Source organism: Triturus cristatus, chromosome 1_2 (assembly GCF_964204655.1).
Source record: "Triturus cristatus chromosome 1_2, aTriCri1.1, whole genome shotgun sequence".
NCBI classification, from domain to species: Eukaryota; Metazoa; Chordata; class Amphibia; order Caudata; family Salamandridae; genus Triturus; species Triturus cristatus.
The window spans coordinates 174,562,194-174,581,492 of NC_140580.1; the positions used below are offsets into that span (position 1 = coordinate 174,562,194).

General features: G+C 47.4%; 1 protein-coding gene across 2 annotated transcripts in view; it reads right to left on the reverse strand.

The window, feature by feature from the left end:
- MXI1 (MAX interactor 1, dimerization protein) overlaps positions 1–19,299 on the reverse strand; it is a 125,784-nt gene that overhangs the window by 46,950 nt on the left and 59,535 nt on the right. For both annotated transcript variants that reach the window (XM_085603435.1, XM_085603436.1), the window contains exon 3: positions 11,848–11,877. In XM_085603435.1, the coding sequence (XP_085459561.1) occupies positions 11,848–11,877 (30 nt within the window). The remainder of the gene's footprint in view (positions 1–11,847; positions 11,878–19,299) is intronic.

Consider the following 19,299-nt stretch of genomic DNA (forward strand, 5'->3'; position numbering starts at 1 on the left):
CTTACAAACAGTGCAATCTTGAAGCAGTCTTCTTTACCTTCCTGTTCTTCAGTTTCCCAACAACAATTAGGTAACAGCAGAGACGGTAAGGTCATTTCTGGTTACAAACGCAACACTGTTTCTTGGAAGAGCACTTCCAGGACATGATATACGCTTGGCACTTGCACAAGGGTTCAGTGTTGTCTTTTGTTGGAAGGCACTGTTAGTCCCTGAAAGAAAGGACACCCACCGACTCTGATCCCTGGGTGGAGAGCTTCTCTAAACTCTCCTCAGTTATTTGGAGCATCAACTAGGAAGGACCAGAATGAAATAATGAACTATTTTTTTTTACCCTATTCACAAAGGTAGTAAATCCTATCATAAATGTTACGTTCACAAAGGGATTCCTACCATTCGTAAACCCACTTATTTGCAAGTGAGAACTGCTCTGACATAGGTGTAGAGTAATCTGCACTTTTAAATCCCACCAACTGGTGAAAAGGGGGTGTTCCAAGGCACGGTTTGCCTTGGAAGTTTGGGTAATGACCAGAAACAGGTGCGTTTGAACCTAAACTCCCCTTTGCCGCTTTCCACCCTGAAAATGGTCAGAGATTCACTCCAGCCAGGCCTATTCCCCTACAGAAAAATCTGCACATCTAGAATAGGAGCCCGCAGCAAGAGTTGAGCACCTGACATTCCCACTAGTATGTCTGGAAATCTGTTCTTGGCACAGTTTTTCCAGTCTATTATTGCAAATAGCACACATCTGTACATGTGCGCCTGCATGCACATGTAAATCCATGGCTACAGATTTACAACTTGTATGTGAAACTGGCCACCTTGTGATTTTATACGATCCAGTGCTTCTCTCGGTTAGAGTGAGAAACACAGGGAGGAGGGAGATCATACTGGTGTTACATGATGACTCCATGTCACCAAGTCCTCCACGTCTGGACAGGTTTCATGAAGCTAAAGGTTGACTCTGCATCAGAGAAAGTGTATTTGTAAAGCACACTTTCACCCCAAGGGGTTTCTCGACACTAAATTACCACGTATACTGCTTCTCGGTGGTACTCTACAGGCTGAGTAGCATATGAAAGCCCTCAGCTTCTGTACTGGTTCAAGACTGGACAAAGCTGACACGAAACTAGAACAACCTTTTTCCAGGAAATAATTATACCAAAGGGACACAACTGTTGACACAAAATTATATGGACTGATTAACATAAATACCTGCATAATTTGTTCAATTTTTGTTACGAGGTGTTCCACTCCTTTCTCTTAACTTAACTTAGCACTGGGAGGGAGAAGGGGCACTGCACGTAGTTTGAGAAACACAGTGACGGCTCCGCACAACAATCACATACAGGTAGAGTGACAGCACACATGTGGTTGTTTATTTGCAGTGCATTAAAGAAAATAGACAGCACTGATGTGGCAGACTGGGCAGCGGTGAACAGGTGGGCAGGGTTCCAGAAAGAGCGGCAGGTTAGACAGACAGAGTATCTACAAAGGCAGCTAGGAGACGAGGCAAGGAACGCTCTGAGCAGAGACTCCGGCAAGAACAGGGACACTGATAGACCGTAAAGGGTAGGGAGCGGTGCAACACTCTCCTGTGGAAATAAACTCGAATTAGCACCTTTTCATCGTCTGTCTCATCTGTGAGGCCAGGTAATGAAGGCGTCTGTGATCTGAATGCACCTCTGCCTCCTACAGCACCAACATATCACTGACACACAGGGAATTCATGCTGTTGTAGATTTGTACACTTATGTCGCAGTCTGTTTTGTACAATGTTGACAACTATCTCAAATCCTTAAATTCAGACATTCCCAAAGTGTGTAACGAGATGATCCCACTCCTACTGTATGCAGGCGAGGTAACTATTCTAACCAAGCCCAAGAAGGGAATGTGTCAACTGATCGGCAGACTGACAAACTACTGTGAGAAAAAATGTTTAAGCATTAACATCACAAAGCCCAAATATATGGTTATCAGTTCTATCTTACAAATCTCCGGGAGGAAAGCCATATCACCTGCTGTATATAGTGCAGAATCAGGGGGTCACATAAATACCGGGGTGGGTCTGAGAATTGAAAATATTTTTTTAAGATCCCTACTCTCTTTAGACCGAGGCACCCCACTTCGGTTGGAGCTTGGCCTAAATTCCATTTCTGATGAAAATGCCCTTTGTCCCATACTGTACTGGCTAAGACTATATAAAAGAGACTATATACAAACACTCATGCTGAAGTATTGTATTTATGTATTGTATTTATTTCTAATTAAGCGCATCTGTCACCCAAAGGGTATCCTGGCGCTGAGACCCTATTAAACCATCAGAAGAGTGTTTACATTGCCCTTGGGAACAGATAGGTCTTAAGGTCCCTTTTAAAGGAGAGCAGATCTTGATTGCCCCTCAGCGCCAGAGGAAGGGAGTTCCATAGTGAGGCGGCCGTATAGCTGAAAGCGCGGCCACCTATCCTTGCTCTAGTGATCCTTGGAATCCGCACCAGAAACGCCGATGAGGATCTCAGAGGTCGGGCAGCTTGGTACCATGAAAACAGGCCCTGGAGTGGAATTGGTCCGAGTCCATGCAACGCCCTAAATACAAGACACAACGCCTTGAACGCGATCCTCTGTTGTATCGGCAACCAATGTAGATCAGCTAAAGCTGTGGAAGAAGAAGCAGAGCGTGGGCGCGATAAAGCCAGTTTCGCAGCCATGTTCTGGATCCTCTGCAACTTAAGGATCAGTTTTTTAGGAGCTCCTAGAAGCAGTGCGTTGCATTAGTCTAATCTACTGAGTATAATACTACGCACCACCTCTGCTCTGACACCTAGGGGGAGTATTGGCAAAATTTTGCGCAGAGCACGAAGCAGGCCCATACAGGTCGCTGCGGTCTTGTTTACTGAACCATCCAGCTGTAGGTCAGGTTCAAATACCACTCCTAAATTACGAGCCGATTTAGCTCCTGCCACAGAACCCGGAATAGAAGGTGGCCAGAAATCATCAGGCAGCGCACGAGGGAGGCGATCAGGAGAGCAATGGAGAACCTCCGTTTTAGACCCATTGAACTGGAGTGAGTTAGTTCGCAGCCATTCGGCTGTGGCCGACATACAGCGATGAAAAGTATCTTTCGAAACCGACTCACTACCCTCAAATGAAAAAATCAGTTGAGTGTCATCGGCATAATTGATGACTGATATGCCGAATGGCTTAATCAGTTCTATAAGGGGTCGAAGATATAAATTAAACAGGATCGGACTAATCGCTGACCCTTGAGGGACCCCCTGGTTCACCTGTCGAGTGGCTGATCGAAATGGTGGTAAAGCCACAGCTTGCTGTCTGTCACTGAGATAAGACGTTAACCAACTTAGGGCTAAATTGGTTACTCCCACACTTTGGAGACGCTCCAGGAGAACTGCATGGTCAACTGTGTCGAACGCGGCCGACATGTCCAGCAGCACCAGAAAAACTGATCCGCCCCTGTCGACACGCGTTCGTAGATCATCCAACACGGTAACCAATGCGGTCTCAGTACCATGGGCCGGTCTGAAGCCATACTGAGCTGTATCCAGGCAAGAGTTTAATTCCAGATAGTTGGACAAGGCTCTTGTGACCCATCTCTCAAGGACCTTTATTACAAAAGGTAGGAGCGAGATGGGCCTATAGTTGGCTGGGCATGATGGATCTAAAGAAGCCTTCTTTAATAGTGGAGTTACTATTGCCACTTTCCAGCTAACTGGAACTGTCGCCGTCATCAGTGACTGACAGCAGATGGAGTAGAGTGGAGGGAACAGCTCCTCCTGAAATGCCTTCCAGATCTTATGAGGCATTGGATCCAAAGGTGAGCCCGAAGACACTCCGTTGGCCAATGCACCAAATTCCTCCGATGAAGGAATGGGAAAACAAGGCAGACAAAAAGTATCTACCCTGTTGTTATCCCGGAGCGGCCCCGAGTGGCAGAGGGATTCCAGTGGAGGAGGTAGCGGTGACACCAACTGTCCGGGCACTGAGAGTCCATTCAGGATAGTCCTAATTTTCTCCTCAAATGCAACGGCCAGAGAGTCACACAAATCTTGAGAGGTCGGGATAGCTGGAGCTGTACAAGATGGATTAGATAAGTTGTTAACCAGCTTGAATAGGGTTTGCGATTTATTTGTGGCCTTATCCAAGGTATCTTCTAAGAACTTTGCCTTAGCACTTCTTAGTTGAGTCTTATATACCTGTAGGGCCACTCTATACGCTGCCCTATCCGACTCCTTGTATCCTCTCCTCCAAGTACGCTCAGCCTGTTTACAGCGGATCTTATGCTGTCTGAGATCGTCATTAAACCAGGCGTTAGTCACTCTGGATCTCTCCCTCACCCTCCGCAGAGGGACCAATTCGTCTAGGGATGTCGAAATTTGCTGACAAAGTGCAGTATAGCTCTTATCTACACTATCCTCCACCTGGAAACCCCTAGGCAGTAGAGTAGGACGAGTTGGCTCTCTAAGAAGGCGAGCCCATTGACGATTAAATTTAAAGCCACTTATGTTGGTTGATTTTAACGGCCCAGATAAAACAATGGACATATTAATCAAAGAATGATCTGTCCAGTCCTGCTCCAGGATCTCTTTCACTACAACCACCTCCTTTTCAGCGAAGATCAGATCTAGCATGTGTCCCTTAACATGCGTGGCTGATGAAACCAACTGTGTGAGTTGAATATTACCACACGATTGGCAGAGCTCTCTATAGGCCAGATCTTGAGGGCCGGAAGGCCAGAGGTTAAAGTCTCCCAATATTAGAATTTTAGCGTGGGAATTTGAAAGATCATAGATTAGATCAACCAATGACTGAAGAGAGGTTGTGGTCGAGGAGGGAGGTCTATAACATAACAACCCTGTAATCAAGGAGCCACTCTGGGACATGATAGAGAAGCCCATGAGCTCAAACCCTACTACTTCCCTTACTGCTAATTCCACCAGGGAGATCGAATCTTTAAAAATGTAGCCTACTCCACCTCCCCTGCCAGAGGCTCGAGGCGCGTGTCTAATAAGATAGCCCGGTGGGCAAGCCCAACCGAGTTCCAGCCCACAGTCCGCCGTGGTCCATGTTTCCGTTACAAATAGTATATCCAGATGTAAGGATTCCAGTAACAGGGCTATCTCGGCATGATGTTTCACGAGAGAGCGAACGTTCAGTAGGCCGCAGGAAAGATTTTTGCGCGATGAAGGACATTATCGATGTTGAGCAGCGTCCACCGTACGGTACGGTGAGTTGTTACCATCCTCATAGTTATCGACCAGGTAAGTGGCCAGAGGCGCCCCTGACGCACCCGGGACGCGAACGGGCGCAAACGGGCTTACCTCTGGCGCACCTCCGGCGCAACTACGGCGCGACCGCTGCGCGCATCCGCTGCGCGCCCTGCTTTCCCATACCTATTAATAGTATTACGCCGCGCGGGCTTCCGGCTGCTAGAGCCTCTAGCCCCAACCAAAATGGCGCTACGAATGTCCGAAGCTTCAGCCCTACCCAAGATGGCGGACGAAGCACCCCGACCCCACTGACTAGATCCCGCAAAGTGCGGGTGAGGGTACGATTTATGGTGCAGGTAAGCCTGATCTAAAGCCCCCACTTACTGTCCCCACAGATGGCAGGTGAAATGGTAAAAACCGCAAAAGCAGCAGCAGCGCGATACAATACAGCGCAGTTTAAAAAATATACACAGCGTATACCAGTCTTAAAATGCTATCCGGCAGATACGCGATGGTAGAAGTCTCGAGTAGTCTAGAGTAAGGCGCTGGAAGAGGTGGTGTCCTCTCCGGGAGCTTGTAATGTGCCTTGGTTTCGGCATGTTAACCCCTTCGATGCTGCGCAGATTACGCCGCTGTGCTGACGGAATCTTGCGCGGGCGTGGTCATGACGGAATGGTTCCGTCATGAGCACAGCTCAACCGTGGGTCATGACGGAACCATTCCGTCATGAGCACCGAATGGGTTAAAACTAATTTAAAGGAGACAGGTCTGGAGAAACTTTGGGAGGGCTCCACATCAGCACATCTGTAGATACAATAAAAATGATGGCCTAACATGTAAGGCAAATGTTAGCACTCATCAATCCAAGACATCAAACTATCTGTCCTAGAACACACAGTTTGTGAACCATATCTGGATATTATTCAGCAAGAATTCAGGCGCACCCCCATTTACAACTTGATCTTGGCACTTTATCTATATGGCGCTACCTGTCTAAATGCCATACAACTGAATACCAGACTGGGCTGCAAAGATACCATATTACACTTCATGATTTTCTGCCTCAAATCCCTTTGCAAAAGATGGCTGCTGCTTTTTAGATCTTTCAACATTGTCCGCTGTAAATGCTCCCCACCCCAGCGCTTTGAGACCCTTAGTGGTGATTAGTTCAAGCTTTACAAATACCGATTTTTTTAATGTCCTTAGCCTTGTGCTATAGAACTGACCTTCTAATGCTCAGCCCGTCAGTCGCTTCATACATTTGGCAAGCTTTGAAATGAACAGCCCTGCTCTATGTTTTTTACCGCTTTGTAATATTTTTTAGCTTAGCCTTTTAACAACAGGATATTATTATTTCAAGGTATTTTCTAGAGTCATTTGGGCTTTTATATGTAGTTATATATGTTGCAATGGCGTTTCCTTAAGCTATACACAGTAAAGATTGTTGTTGCCTGGAGTACAATCTATGCACTTAGTGCACCCCATGTCGTGCGTATGCAAACATTCAAAAGCTCCCACCCTGCGCAACTCGAGAGAAAAAGAATGAAGGGACACAAGCGGCATGTCTCAGACCTCTGAGGTGCACTTAGCCCGTTAGCTAAAAACACACAAATATACACTAACTTTCGAGTCCGAGGACGGAGCAAAGGGTGCAACCCGAGCTGAGCGTGCCTCCCCCTGGCAGCGCGCCAGACAGCGGCCTTCCTCGGCTCTCTCGGAGCAGCCGCCAGCTCTGGCGGCGGCACATGACCTACATTAGGCTCTGTGCCCCCGCCACTAAGGGGCCTGGGAATCCCAGCTCACGCAGCCCCGCGCCACCCCCACCGCCATGATTCGCAGCTTTACCGTATTGTCGCTTCAGAAATATCTGCAGGCCGATATCGACCCGCAAATATTCTAAACAGGTCCTTGTTGCTGTGTCTCCATGGTCACCGACCTTTTAATTCTGCGTCCTGCCATTCCCAAAGCGCCAACAGGCCAAAGAACTGGACGAGACAGCGCTACAGAAATGACCAATGATATAGCATCAAATAGGAAAGCGTATTCAAATAGGCCTCTTTGAACTTGTTACTGTACAAAGGGTTCAAATTCACCACCTCTTGCAGACTAGCTGGAGCATGCGGCTAAGTTATAGCGTACAAGATGGACGTCGGTTTCATGGAAAAGGTTGAACATGCAAAGCGCCTTGTGCTACGGATTCCTGAGAGTTCCGAGGAGTTTAGAAAAGGGTCGCTTGGCTTCCCTAACTGGAAGTTGCACTACTTGCCATGCTGTCGCGCTCCTAACCCACTCGACCTGCTTTTGAATACGGATTCGTACTTGTAGGCGGAGTGCCTCGTTCTGACAAAGCTTCCTTCCGCCTCTGCTCCCCTTGCCCCTATTATTAGTGCCAGAACTCGAAAAGCCTGCCAGTTAATAGACAGGCGGCGCAGGCAGGCTCCTGGCAGAAGAAAACAATAAAAAACTTTGAACTAGGCACATAATAGTGGACAATTTTGAAAATAATAGGTTTTGTGATAATGCAGATAACACCCGTGGAGTCAAAAACAGTGATCTCTAATATTAGGGGGGGGGGGGGGCAAAACTAGCAGCCTGCAGCGCGAAAGCAATTAGTAGAGGCTTTTATCTTTCCCGTGACGAACCAGACGTGGCCATGTAGTCGCTCTCAATGTCAACATCACGCCACAGACAGGCCCTTGCAGCTTAATAAAGGGAGCAAAGCCTCGTTTACGCAGGAGGTTGCATTACAAGTTACCACTGGCATTTGCACCTCGGAAAGAGCCAGAATGAACTGGTGTCCTGCAAAACCACCCCACTGTGCAATGGCGCAACCTTAGAGGAAAGTGATGCCTGTATGGAAAAGTCCATTTTGAGCAATGGAAGGGAGGTATCCTCAATCGGTGTTAATATGTAAGGGAAAAAACTGAATCAATAAGTTCTGGGGCCCAAATATTTCGTTTGGAGACGGTTACAGGCACTGACGAATGTAGGGGTCGCACAATCCCCAGGATGCCTAGTCTGGATTTTGTGCTCAGGTTACACCGGGGACTTATAGACAATTAAACAGAAGGCTTTGCAAGACAATGACAGGAAGCTGGTAGGCTCAAAGTAATGTCACTTGAGGACAACTGCAGGCCACTGCAAGGGGTGTGGTGGCACCAGGGAAAACTGTGACATCACTGGTGGGAGGTGGGGCCACACACTTGATCACATTCCCTCAGCTGAGACAGTCGTCATGTTTGTGATGTTCACATATTGCAGAATACCAGGTCATGAAGGGCTATTGGGCAGAACTAGTTGATATTTCTGACCTCACTGGTAAGAGTCGAACATGATGTCAGATGTTCTGGTCTAGAAATTATGAGATAGGCTGGACCAAGACACATAATATTCCCCAGGCCTGCCTATACACTACATAGCTGACAACTGACTCAATTCAAAGAGGTAGGACGATTAAATACTATTAAATACTCTTGCCATTAATGTCCAGGAAGTGACCTCACACATTTCTGACACCGTTGGCAGCTGACTAGATTTTTGAAACAATCTATATTGAAAAAAACAAAATCTGCTACATGTTAATGAACGGTGCAACAGCCTAAAACTAGCAACAACTAAACGTTCAAACGATCAGCAATGCGACTGCTTAGAACCAGAAGGGCTGAAAGCAGCCTACATGTGACACAAAAAGCCACACCGAGGCAGCAACTGCTTAACTACCCTCAAACATGGAGCCCCATAAGGGTTTGAAGTACCTGGCATCGGCTCTGTCATGTCAACGGACGATCCGAGCAGGGAAGGGGGATACAGTAACATGAATTCTGACGCCAAATAGTAAAGGGCAGCCCGGGTGTGAATTCATTTCAATAAGAAAGGCAGAGCAGAAGAGTCCTAACATGGGTTTCATACTACTTATCCACGTGCATCCACGGCCGTAGGCCCGAGTTTCACGTGAAATTGAGGCACACGCTGTACGAGCCCCGGCACACACACCCCCAAAACACCACACCGAGAGAAGCCGCCCTGAAGATTTCCTCAAGCTTAAATTAGGCCGGTTACTCATCCGTCACCCCAGTGACCTCGCCCAGCCGCAGCCAGGTCGCCCCAGTAATCTACCACGAATGGGGAATATATTCCAGGCACGCGCGCGGAAGGATTCAGGAAGAAACCCGGTGTCAAATGAGGTCCGTGTCGGCAGGGAGGCCATGGGCCCTGCACACACATGCCTCCGGGAGGTAAGGTGTGCTGCTGACGTGTGCGGGCGTCGTAGGGCAAGTGTTTGAATTCAAGGGAGGCCAGCACGGCCTTCCATCCTCCTGAAGTCGGGAAATCGAGCGCCATGGAATTGGTTACCAGCGATGCCTATTAATTACAGCGCCTAGAAGAGCCAAACATTGGATAGAAACGACAATGTAAAACAACGCAATTCCTTGGTGCTCTTTTTTACCACAATTATTGAAACGAGACACTATCCGAACACTGTCTATCACAAGACAAACCATCCAGAAGCCTACAACCCCGAGGCACGCGAGGCTGTGGACGAAACTAAACCGGTGTGGGATTACACACACACACCGCCGCCGCCCCAAATGTGCAATCCTAAAAGCACAGAATAAAGCAAGGTATCTCTAGCCTCAGTGACGTTCCTAACGTGACAAAGCGAGCACGTAAACGTGCGTCGGCTCTGGGGATGTGGTGAAATCAGCTCTTAAGCAACAATGATGAAATGTTCAAGCCCTCCTCCCCCAACACGTCGTGGCTTTGTTGAAAGGCTATTTAGTTCATCTTTCTGACAATGGTGACACAATTCTGCCCAGGCTTCACCATCTGGGGGCCTGTTCAATATTCTAGTGCGCCCCCTTTGTCTGTTGCACATCACCCGCCCGCCCCCACTCTCAATCCCCCCGTATATGTGGTGCTGGTAGAGTGCACGTGTGTGTCTCAGTTTGTGTGACCCTGAACGAGTCGCTTGTTTGTACAACTCAACAGGCAAGTGTGTGGTTTGGGGGCGCATCTGCACGTGTGTGCATTAACTTCTCTATGTATGAGAGTCTGTGTCTGAGCACAGCTCTGCACGTTGTGTGTCTATGTACACACTTCTACGAGTGTGCATAGGTACAAGGGTTCATATGATATGACCCGTGCTCACTACGCCACTGGAGTCAAGCTATCCTGGCTGATGACGGCTGATAGCCAGAAACCGGTCCTAGGATGCTTGATTCCGGTCCAGGGAAGACATGGCTTGGCAGTTCGGGCTGGACTGTTCCCATGAGGCACAGGGTCAAGACTGATTTGCATATGGCCATGTCTAAACTGGGGTGGCGTAGTGGGCAAAAGAACGATGGATTTAACCCAGATCTCTTGACTGGGGGAGAATGTCTGCATTGTCAGCATTCCGTCCATCATTTGTTTGTTGTAACGTGTAGAACGCACTGTCACCCGGGAGGGTGTCCTGGCGCTGAGCTGATGTGAGTCTAGCCAAACCTAGGGCCGAAAAAGGTGGAGATGTGTATGAAGGCACACCTGTATGTTTGTGTGCATGCAGAAATACGTTTGTGTGCATTCATCTGCATGTGCGCCCTACTTAGTACATGTACGTACAAGTATATGTGCTTGTTCATACTCTCTTAAGACGAAATCTCAATCTTCAGATGTAGAATTTGAATTGATGGAATTTTATGGTCGGAAAGTTAACTTACAAATGCGGACGTCACCTATAGGAAGGAACTGCTGCATTTGCTAATTCAGGGATAAAAGTAGGGCATTTATGGGTGAGCCCCACCTTGTACTAGCAGGCAAAGCCTAGAAATTCATAGTATTGTGAGTATTGACATACACCTTGAACAGAGTTTTCTAGAAACGTTCTGCTGTCAGGGGGAAGAGAGAGTTTTCAGGATGGGAGAAGGAATACCCCATGTTAAGTGGGGGTGTAAGAGAAGGGATTTCTCCAAGGGCAAATCAATTTCCCCAAAACCCCCAAAAAGTTACATATGAAAATTAACATTTGCGTTACATTTATGGTTGCAGAATTTTACACTTCGTGCAAAATACCCAACCACAAATCTGGTTGTGTATATACTCCAGGAAATCTATGACTTTTTAAATACGCTTCTGGTTTTCATAGTCATAGGGGTTAAAGCGCAGCACTACGTGACTACAAAAACCACAAAAACAACCACGCAATGGCATCACCCTTCAACACGCTGTCGAGAGATAAACGATCGCTTCCCAAGACAATTGCCATTGGACTGTGTGAAGCAACACACCATGGAAACACCCAGTCTTGCGTGCTTCATTTATACCTCCAAGCCCGTGGCCAGACTTACGAATAGCGTAAGCACTGCTGTTCTTCAGCTGATGCAAACATACTAGCAAAGTGTCTCAGAGACCTGAAACCTTAGCAACACCTTGCGAGGAGAGTCGCACAAGAGCTGTACCTCAAGTCGGTCATCCTAGTGTTTTGGTGTATAAAAGTATTGGTTCGGTTAATGATGGTTCAATCAGTTATTTTGGGTTACGTTCCAGAACGAATCATTATACATAAGAAATCCATGGCAAGAAAGATGACAAGTGCCACAAATAATGCGAGTTACATTGAGAAATCTACATTTAGGTAAGTTCTTACCGGTTCTTTTCTAGCTCGTTGTGCGTAGACCTTTAAATGAAAAAAAGAGAAAAAAAGGGTTACTAATTTTTTCTGCAATCAATTAATTAATTGCTAGACATGTGTCTGGCTTGATGTACTTAATAGGAATTCAATCAACACCCCTCCTCCCAATTTCCTATATAACACAGCACAGAGCAAATTCTCCTTGGATTACAAGAGATTGTGAGGACATATGCTGGCACTAATGAATGGCCATGGGGGAGGGGTGGAAGGGCCCTCCATATTATGAGCATCAAACTAACACTGGACTTTTTCACAACAGCATTGACAAAAATATTGGAGTCTGTACATATTCTCCCTATCATACAGCTAGTGGACACAACTGATCCCCTTCATATTTCGTGCTTCGAGTTACAATTCTTCCTGATTGCCGAAGGGATTATCCTATGTAACCCATCTGGAGAAGTCAGTATGGAATGGTGTCATTAGACGCGATTAAAAGCTGCTGTTCAGCGTTGCAGAAACATGTTTCAACTTCCGCTTGTAGGCCACATAAAAGCACCTTTAAAGTGAAGTGGCAGGCTCCTGGATCTTTGCTTGGTCTACTGAGAGGACAGAGACCTGCACCTCGAGGCTGAGGGCCTCAAGCGAGGCAATTTCCACAGGTTTCTGCCGAGGCAACTCTGCTACTTCACAAAGTGAGTGCTGCCTAAACTCTTTACATGGAAGACAAGGGTTCTTCAGCATCCCATCTGCACACTGTTTCTAAAAAGTCTTAAGGCTAAATATTTTCATGCATACGTTTTCAGAGTAAATGACATCCAACACAGACAAGATTAGGTGGTAGACCCCTCTCAAAATGACCAACCACCGAAAAATAACCCACAGAAAGGTTGAACGGAACACATTACCCACAACGCTTCTCATTAACCCAACGCATTTCAGGTATCCCATATAGATGGTTATTCTGAGCCTCACAGGGGCACTAAACACCAGGAAAACATCAGAACGTCCAACGAAAACATTAGGAAGACCACCTCACATTCATCCCAACAGGACAGATATGACATGTTATTGGTTATAACCATGCTCAAAACAGCCTACCTCTAGGTGATTTGACACACGCTAAGACCAAACAGAAGACATTGAAAAGAACTTCTAATATACCTTCAACGTGGCCTTGATCTGCGGTATCATCATCCATAATACCCAGTAGCACTCGCCACTAGAAATGTCACACACTTCTTGCATCAGTGGTCATGTCTAGCGATTAACAAAATGAAAAAGCAATAGACAAAGCCCCATGGTCATAACCCTTCATCCCGAAAGCCCTTCATCCACAGTGCAAAGAAGAAGACATTGCTACTTAACCGAGAATATGATCATAAGACAATCCTATTTACCCATCATCACAGGCTGAATGAGACACCGAAACGCGACTGTTAACCTGAAGCCATGTTGAAAGTCACAGGAGAACTAAAACCGCTGTGAAGCTATACCAAAGTCAGAACGGGCACCCTTTAAAGACAAATAGTGTAACATTGATGAATTTACAGCCCACTGACGTATGATATCATTGAAGCTACAAGTAACTGCCCCTTTACACATCTGTTGACTTGTGTCTAAACACAGACTAGATTCTACAGGAATCAATTGTAAGGTCTTGGAGATGGTCAAAGTTCGAAGACAAAGGCCATACTGAGCAAGCTAAGCGGCAGGTGCCATGCAGCCAGAAGTCACTCGCCAGGACCAAAGGAATCCCTCAGCAGGCTCTAGGGATGCGGTTGTGTTGAGTGCAGAGTGCAATGTCTAATGGCCAAGGTCACAACCAAAGGACAAGCCCAGCGTTCTATGAGAAGAGCTTGATAGCTCTTCTCTTCTCATAGAACACTGGGCTTGTCCTTCGGCACAGGGCCAGGGTCCAGTCCAATGCTCAGAGTCTACTGGGCATAGATAACGGGATAGCTCAGTGGGCTCTGTGGGCACGAGAATTGCGCGGAATTGCACATTAAGAAAAAATAAATATAGGAATGTTTACGTGTTCCATTTGTCACGTTAGAAATTTCTGGATGGAGAAAGTTACTTTGTTGTTTCTGATGTAACCCACTACCACTACTTCCTGCCCCACCACCTGTGATGTTAAATATCAGTGTACTTTGTTCTAACTGCCTGCTTAAGGAGGAAAGAACCCGCTTTCTTACTGGTTGCTCTTTCCACGTCTTTTAAAGGGGGCACCTCGTCCTAAAGATGTCTACTCCATGGGCCCGGCCACGAATGCTGCTCTGCTCAAGCGGCTCACAGGAAGAGACTGTAAAGAAGGAGCAGGGGGACAGACCTGACGCTACCACTCTCCAATCACACCATGCGGAAGAGATGAATCACTCAACATGGTGGCCTTTTGAGATGATTAAGGTTTTGAGGGTTTTTTAAAGCGTGGGTGAAGACACCAAGGGAGCCGATTCTATATTTTGTGGCCGAAATGGGAGAAGCATTGCCATTCTTCAGTGGTGAGGCCTATCCATAGATTGCGACAAAATGGGGGTTTGTACTCATGAATATCGGGGACAGGAACATACTGGACAAACTATTGAGAACATAATTAGGGATTTCTCTTCTTAGCTCCAAATCTATGTACCATGACAATATCTATATCGCCAAAGTAAATTGACGTGGAGTCAGGTATAGACCATGTATATGTACTCATCCACTCTATATTTTGTCCACGATTTAGTGACCCTCACTATCCAGGACTCAATATTCACACCAAAATGAGGGGCTCCTAAAAACAATAACTCTAGTGCCTGAACCCCTTCAGTGCCCAAAGAAATAAAACAAATCAAGACAGTACTCGGCTCTTACTACTGCACCAAAGCTAAAGTCAGTTTGGCCAGTTAGTGTACCTTTGCTAACTATTTTCCCCTTTTCTCCCAGTCACAAACATACACACAAGCATTTATTGACTCCAGACTGGTGATGTTCGGATTCCAATTTGTTCGCCTCTACATTTAATCCGCTTGACACGCTTGTTAGCCTTGTGTGCCAAGCTGGATCCGCCACTGACCGCGTGAAGCCCATGGGTACAAAATAAGTCACATTCCTGCCTTATGAGCCAATGAGAATGCCCGCAGCTGAAAGGACGCAGTCGGGCTCACTGCTGGGAAACAAAATTAAAACAGCAGGTGATTTTTTAACAGGGCACCGTTTATTTCCTATCTCCTCTCCTGCAAACAAAATAAACCCCCCAGGTCATGACATGTTTGTCAAGTCAAGACATGGATGCTTCAACCTACCACCCTTTCGGCGGCAGGCATTCCAGGATCAAATACAGGCCAGGCACCGACAATCTTCTGCCACAATGTGCCGAGCTAGACTTATTATGTTCTGTCAAAATTAGAGTAAACTTGTTTCCGGCTCAGACTGAAGGGACAGCCAAGATAAGTGATACTCTTGAGACAGACCACAGGAAAAAAGGTGTATGGTTGTACCCCTGCGTATTTAAAACGAGAAACGGTTGTAGAGGAGTATGGAGTTTGAGTTACCTCTCAGGCATCAGAGGTGCAGTTATCACTCAAACAGCAGTGATGCAGTTACTGCTCTGGTAGATGTGCCCCCCCCCCCCCGCGACAGCAGTGGCAAAGTTACCTTTCAGACAGCGTTAGCGCTGTTACCCCTCAGAGAGCAGTGATGCAGTTACCCCTCAGACAGCGTTAGCGCCACTACCTCGCAGAGAGCAGTGATGCAGTTACCCCTCAGAAAGCAGTGATGCAGTTACCCCTCAACAGCAGTGATGCAGTTACCCCTCAACAGCAGTGATGCAGTTACCCCTCAGACAGCAGTGATGCAGTCACCCTCAGAGCAGTTACCCCTCAGACAGCAGTAATGCAGTTACCCCTCAGACAGCAGTGATGCAGTTACCCCTCAGAGCAGTTACCCTTCAGACAACAGTGATGCAGTTACCCCGCACATAGCAGTGGAGTAGTTATCCCTCAGACAGCAGTGATGCAGTTACCCCTCAGACAGCAATGATGCAGTTACCCCTCAGAGCAGTTACCCTTCAGACAGCAGTGACGCAGTTACCCCTCAGAGCAGTTACCCTTCAGACAGCAGTGATGCTGTTACCCCGCAGATAGCAGTGAAGTAGTTACCCCTCAGACAGCAGTTATGCAGTTCCCCCTCAGACAGTAGGGATGCAGTTACCCCTCAGACAGCAGTGATGCAGTTACCCCTCAGAGCAGTTACCCTTCAGACAGCAGTGATGCTGTTACCCCTCAGACAGCAGTGATGCAGTTATGCCTCAGACAGCAGTGATGTAGTTACCTCTCAGACAACAGTGATGCAGTTACCCCTCAGACAGCAGTGATGCAGTTACTGCTCTGGTAGATGTGGCAGCTCTCCGACTGCAGTGGCAAAGTTACCTCTCAGACAGCAGTGATGCAGTCACCCCTCAGACCGCGTTAGTGCCACTACCCCACAGAGAGCAGTGATGCAGTTACCCCTCAGAGCAGTTACCCTTCAGACAGCAGTGATGCAGTTACGTCTCAGACAGCAGTGATGAAGTTACCCCTCAGACAGCAGTGATGCAGTTAACTCAGACAGCAGTGATGCAGTCACCTCTCAGACAGCAGTGATGCAGTTACCCCAAAGATAGCAGTGATGAAGTTACCCCTCAGACAGCAGTGATGCAGTTACCCATCAGACAGCAGTGATGCAGTTACCCCTCAGAGCAGTTACCCTTCAGACAGCAGTGATGCAGTTACCCCTCAGAGCAGTTACCCTCAGACAGCAGTGATGCACTTATCCCTCAGACAGCAGTGATGCAGTTACCCCTCAGACAGCAGTGATGCAGTTACCCCTCAGCAAGCAGTGATGCAGTTACCCCTCAGACAGCAGTGATTCAGTTATCCCTCAGACAACAGTGATGCAGTTACCCCTCCGACAGCAGTGATGCAGTTACTGCTCTGGTAGATGTGGCACCTCTCCTACAGCATTGGCAAAGTTACCTCTCAGACAGCGTTAGCGCCGTTACCTCTCAGACAGCAGTGATGCAGTCACCCCTCAGACAGTGTTAGTGCCACTACCCCACAGAGAGCAGTGATGCAGTTACCCCTCAGACAGCAGTGATGCGGGTACCCCTATGAGCAGTTACCCCTCAGACAGCAGTGACGCAGTTACCCCTTAGAGCAGTTACCCTTCAGACTGCAGTGATGCAGTTACTTCTCAGACAGCAGTGATGCAGTTACCCCTCAGACAGCAGTGATGCAGTTACCTCAGACAGCAGTGATGCAGTCACCTTTCAGACAGCAGTGATGCAGTTACCTCTCAGACAGCAGTGATGCAGGTACCCTTCAGACAGCAGTGATGCATTCACCTCTCAGACAGCAGTGATGCAGTCACCTCTCAGACAGTAGGGATGCAGTTACCCCTCAGACAGCAGTGATGCAGTTACCCCTCAGACAGCAGTGATACAGTTACCCCGCAGATAGCAGTGATGAAGTTACCCCTACAACAGCAGTGATGCAGCTACACCTCAGACAGCAGTGATGCAGTTACTCCTCAGACAGCAGTGATGCAGTTACACCTCAGACAGCAGTGATTCAGTTACCCCTCAGACAGCGTTAGCGCCACTACCCCTCAGAGAGCAGTGATGCAGTTACCCCTCAGAGCAGTTACCCCTCAGAGATCAGTGATGCAGTTACCCCTCAGAGCAGCTACCCCTCAGACAGCAGTGATGCAGTTACCCCTCAGACAGCAGTGATGCAGTTACCCCTCAGACAGCAGTGATGCAGTTACCCCGCAGATAGCAGTGATGAAGTTACCCCTCAGACAGCAATGATGCAGTTACCCCGCAGATAGCAGTGATGCAGTTACCCCTCAGACAGCAGTGATGCAGTTACCCCTCAGACAGCAGTGATGCAGTTACCCCTCAGATAGCAGTGATGCAATTAGCCCTCGAACAGCAGTGATGCAGTTACCCTCTCAGACAGCAGTGATGCAGTTACCCTTCAGACAGCAGTGATGCATTCACCTCTCAGACAGCAGTGATGCAGTCACCTCTCAGACAGCAGTGATGCAGTTACCCCTCAGACAGCAGTGATGCAGTTACCCCCGCAGACAGCAGTGATGAAGTTACCCCTCAGACAGCAGTGATGCAGTTACCCCTACGACAGCAGTGATGCAGTTACTCCTCAGACAGCAGTGATTCAGTTAACCCTAAGACAGCGTTAGCGCCACTACCCCTCAGAGAGCAGTGATGCAGTTACCCATCAGAGCAGTTACCCCTCAGAGAGCAGTAATGCAGCTACCTCTCAGAGCAGATACCGTTTAGACAGCAGTGATGCTGTTACCCCACAGATAGCAGTGAAGTTGTTACCCCTCAGACAGCGGTGATGCAGTTACCCCTCAGACAGCAGTGATGCAGTCAGCCTTCAGATAGCAGTGATGCAGTCACCTCTCAAGCAGTGGTAGCACTGTTACCCCTCAGACAGCAGTGATGCAGACACATTTAAGACAGTGTTAGCGCTGTTATCCCTCAGACAGCAGTGATGCAGTTACCTCTCAAACAGTGGTTACCCTGAAACAGCAGTGCTCCAAATATCTTTCCGTCAGCAATGGAGCATATAATTCTCAGATTGCAAGATTTTGTTCCCTCAGCCACAACACCAGCACAATTAGTTCTGAGACAACAGTGGTCCTGTTCGCCTCACAGACAACAACAGTGCAGTTTCCTCTCTTACTGCTGTCTGAGGGGGTAACATACCCAACACTGGGCGATGGTTTATCCTCAGCATCACCCAGGAAGTATGGATCTCCACCCCACTGTGTTATGTTTCTAAAGTGCTACTTGAGCTATTTTTCTGTATGGATTTCACTTTCTGCAGGGATCGTGTTACTTTTGTGTTTTTTCTGTATTGGCCAGTATTGTTTTTTTCTGTATATTTACTTTTCTTTAAATGTTTTGAAGTCCAGTTCAGAAAGTTTGTTTCCAACCAAAAAATAAATGATCATGATTTAAGCCAGGTAGAAAACAAGGTATCCGGCTGCAGACCAAGTATCCGGCTACTATGTAAATGCTCCTCTGCACAGACCAGGAAGTATCTGCTATAGACCTTTAAAGGAGAAGAGGCTGGGGCGAGCCTCCTTCGAAGCAGAAGTGGAGGCCACACGCCCACCAAGCTATCTGTTAGAGCAACTAAAGAGAATATGAGCTCACATCGCTGCAAGAGCCAGGAAGGAGAAATCTAACAGGCAATGTGATTCAGAACATAAAGGCAGTTTCACAACCACTTTTACTTTTACACTAACACTCTACTGTGGGACAGGAAGGGAAGCATGTCCTCATCACTTTCATCACAACTTGACAAAACGCTGGCACCTCTGTGTATCCCTTGTACTACAGTGGATTGCATTGTGAATCGTTTCACTATATAACCATATAACTATTGTTTTACTATATAACCATAGGCGATAATA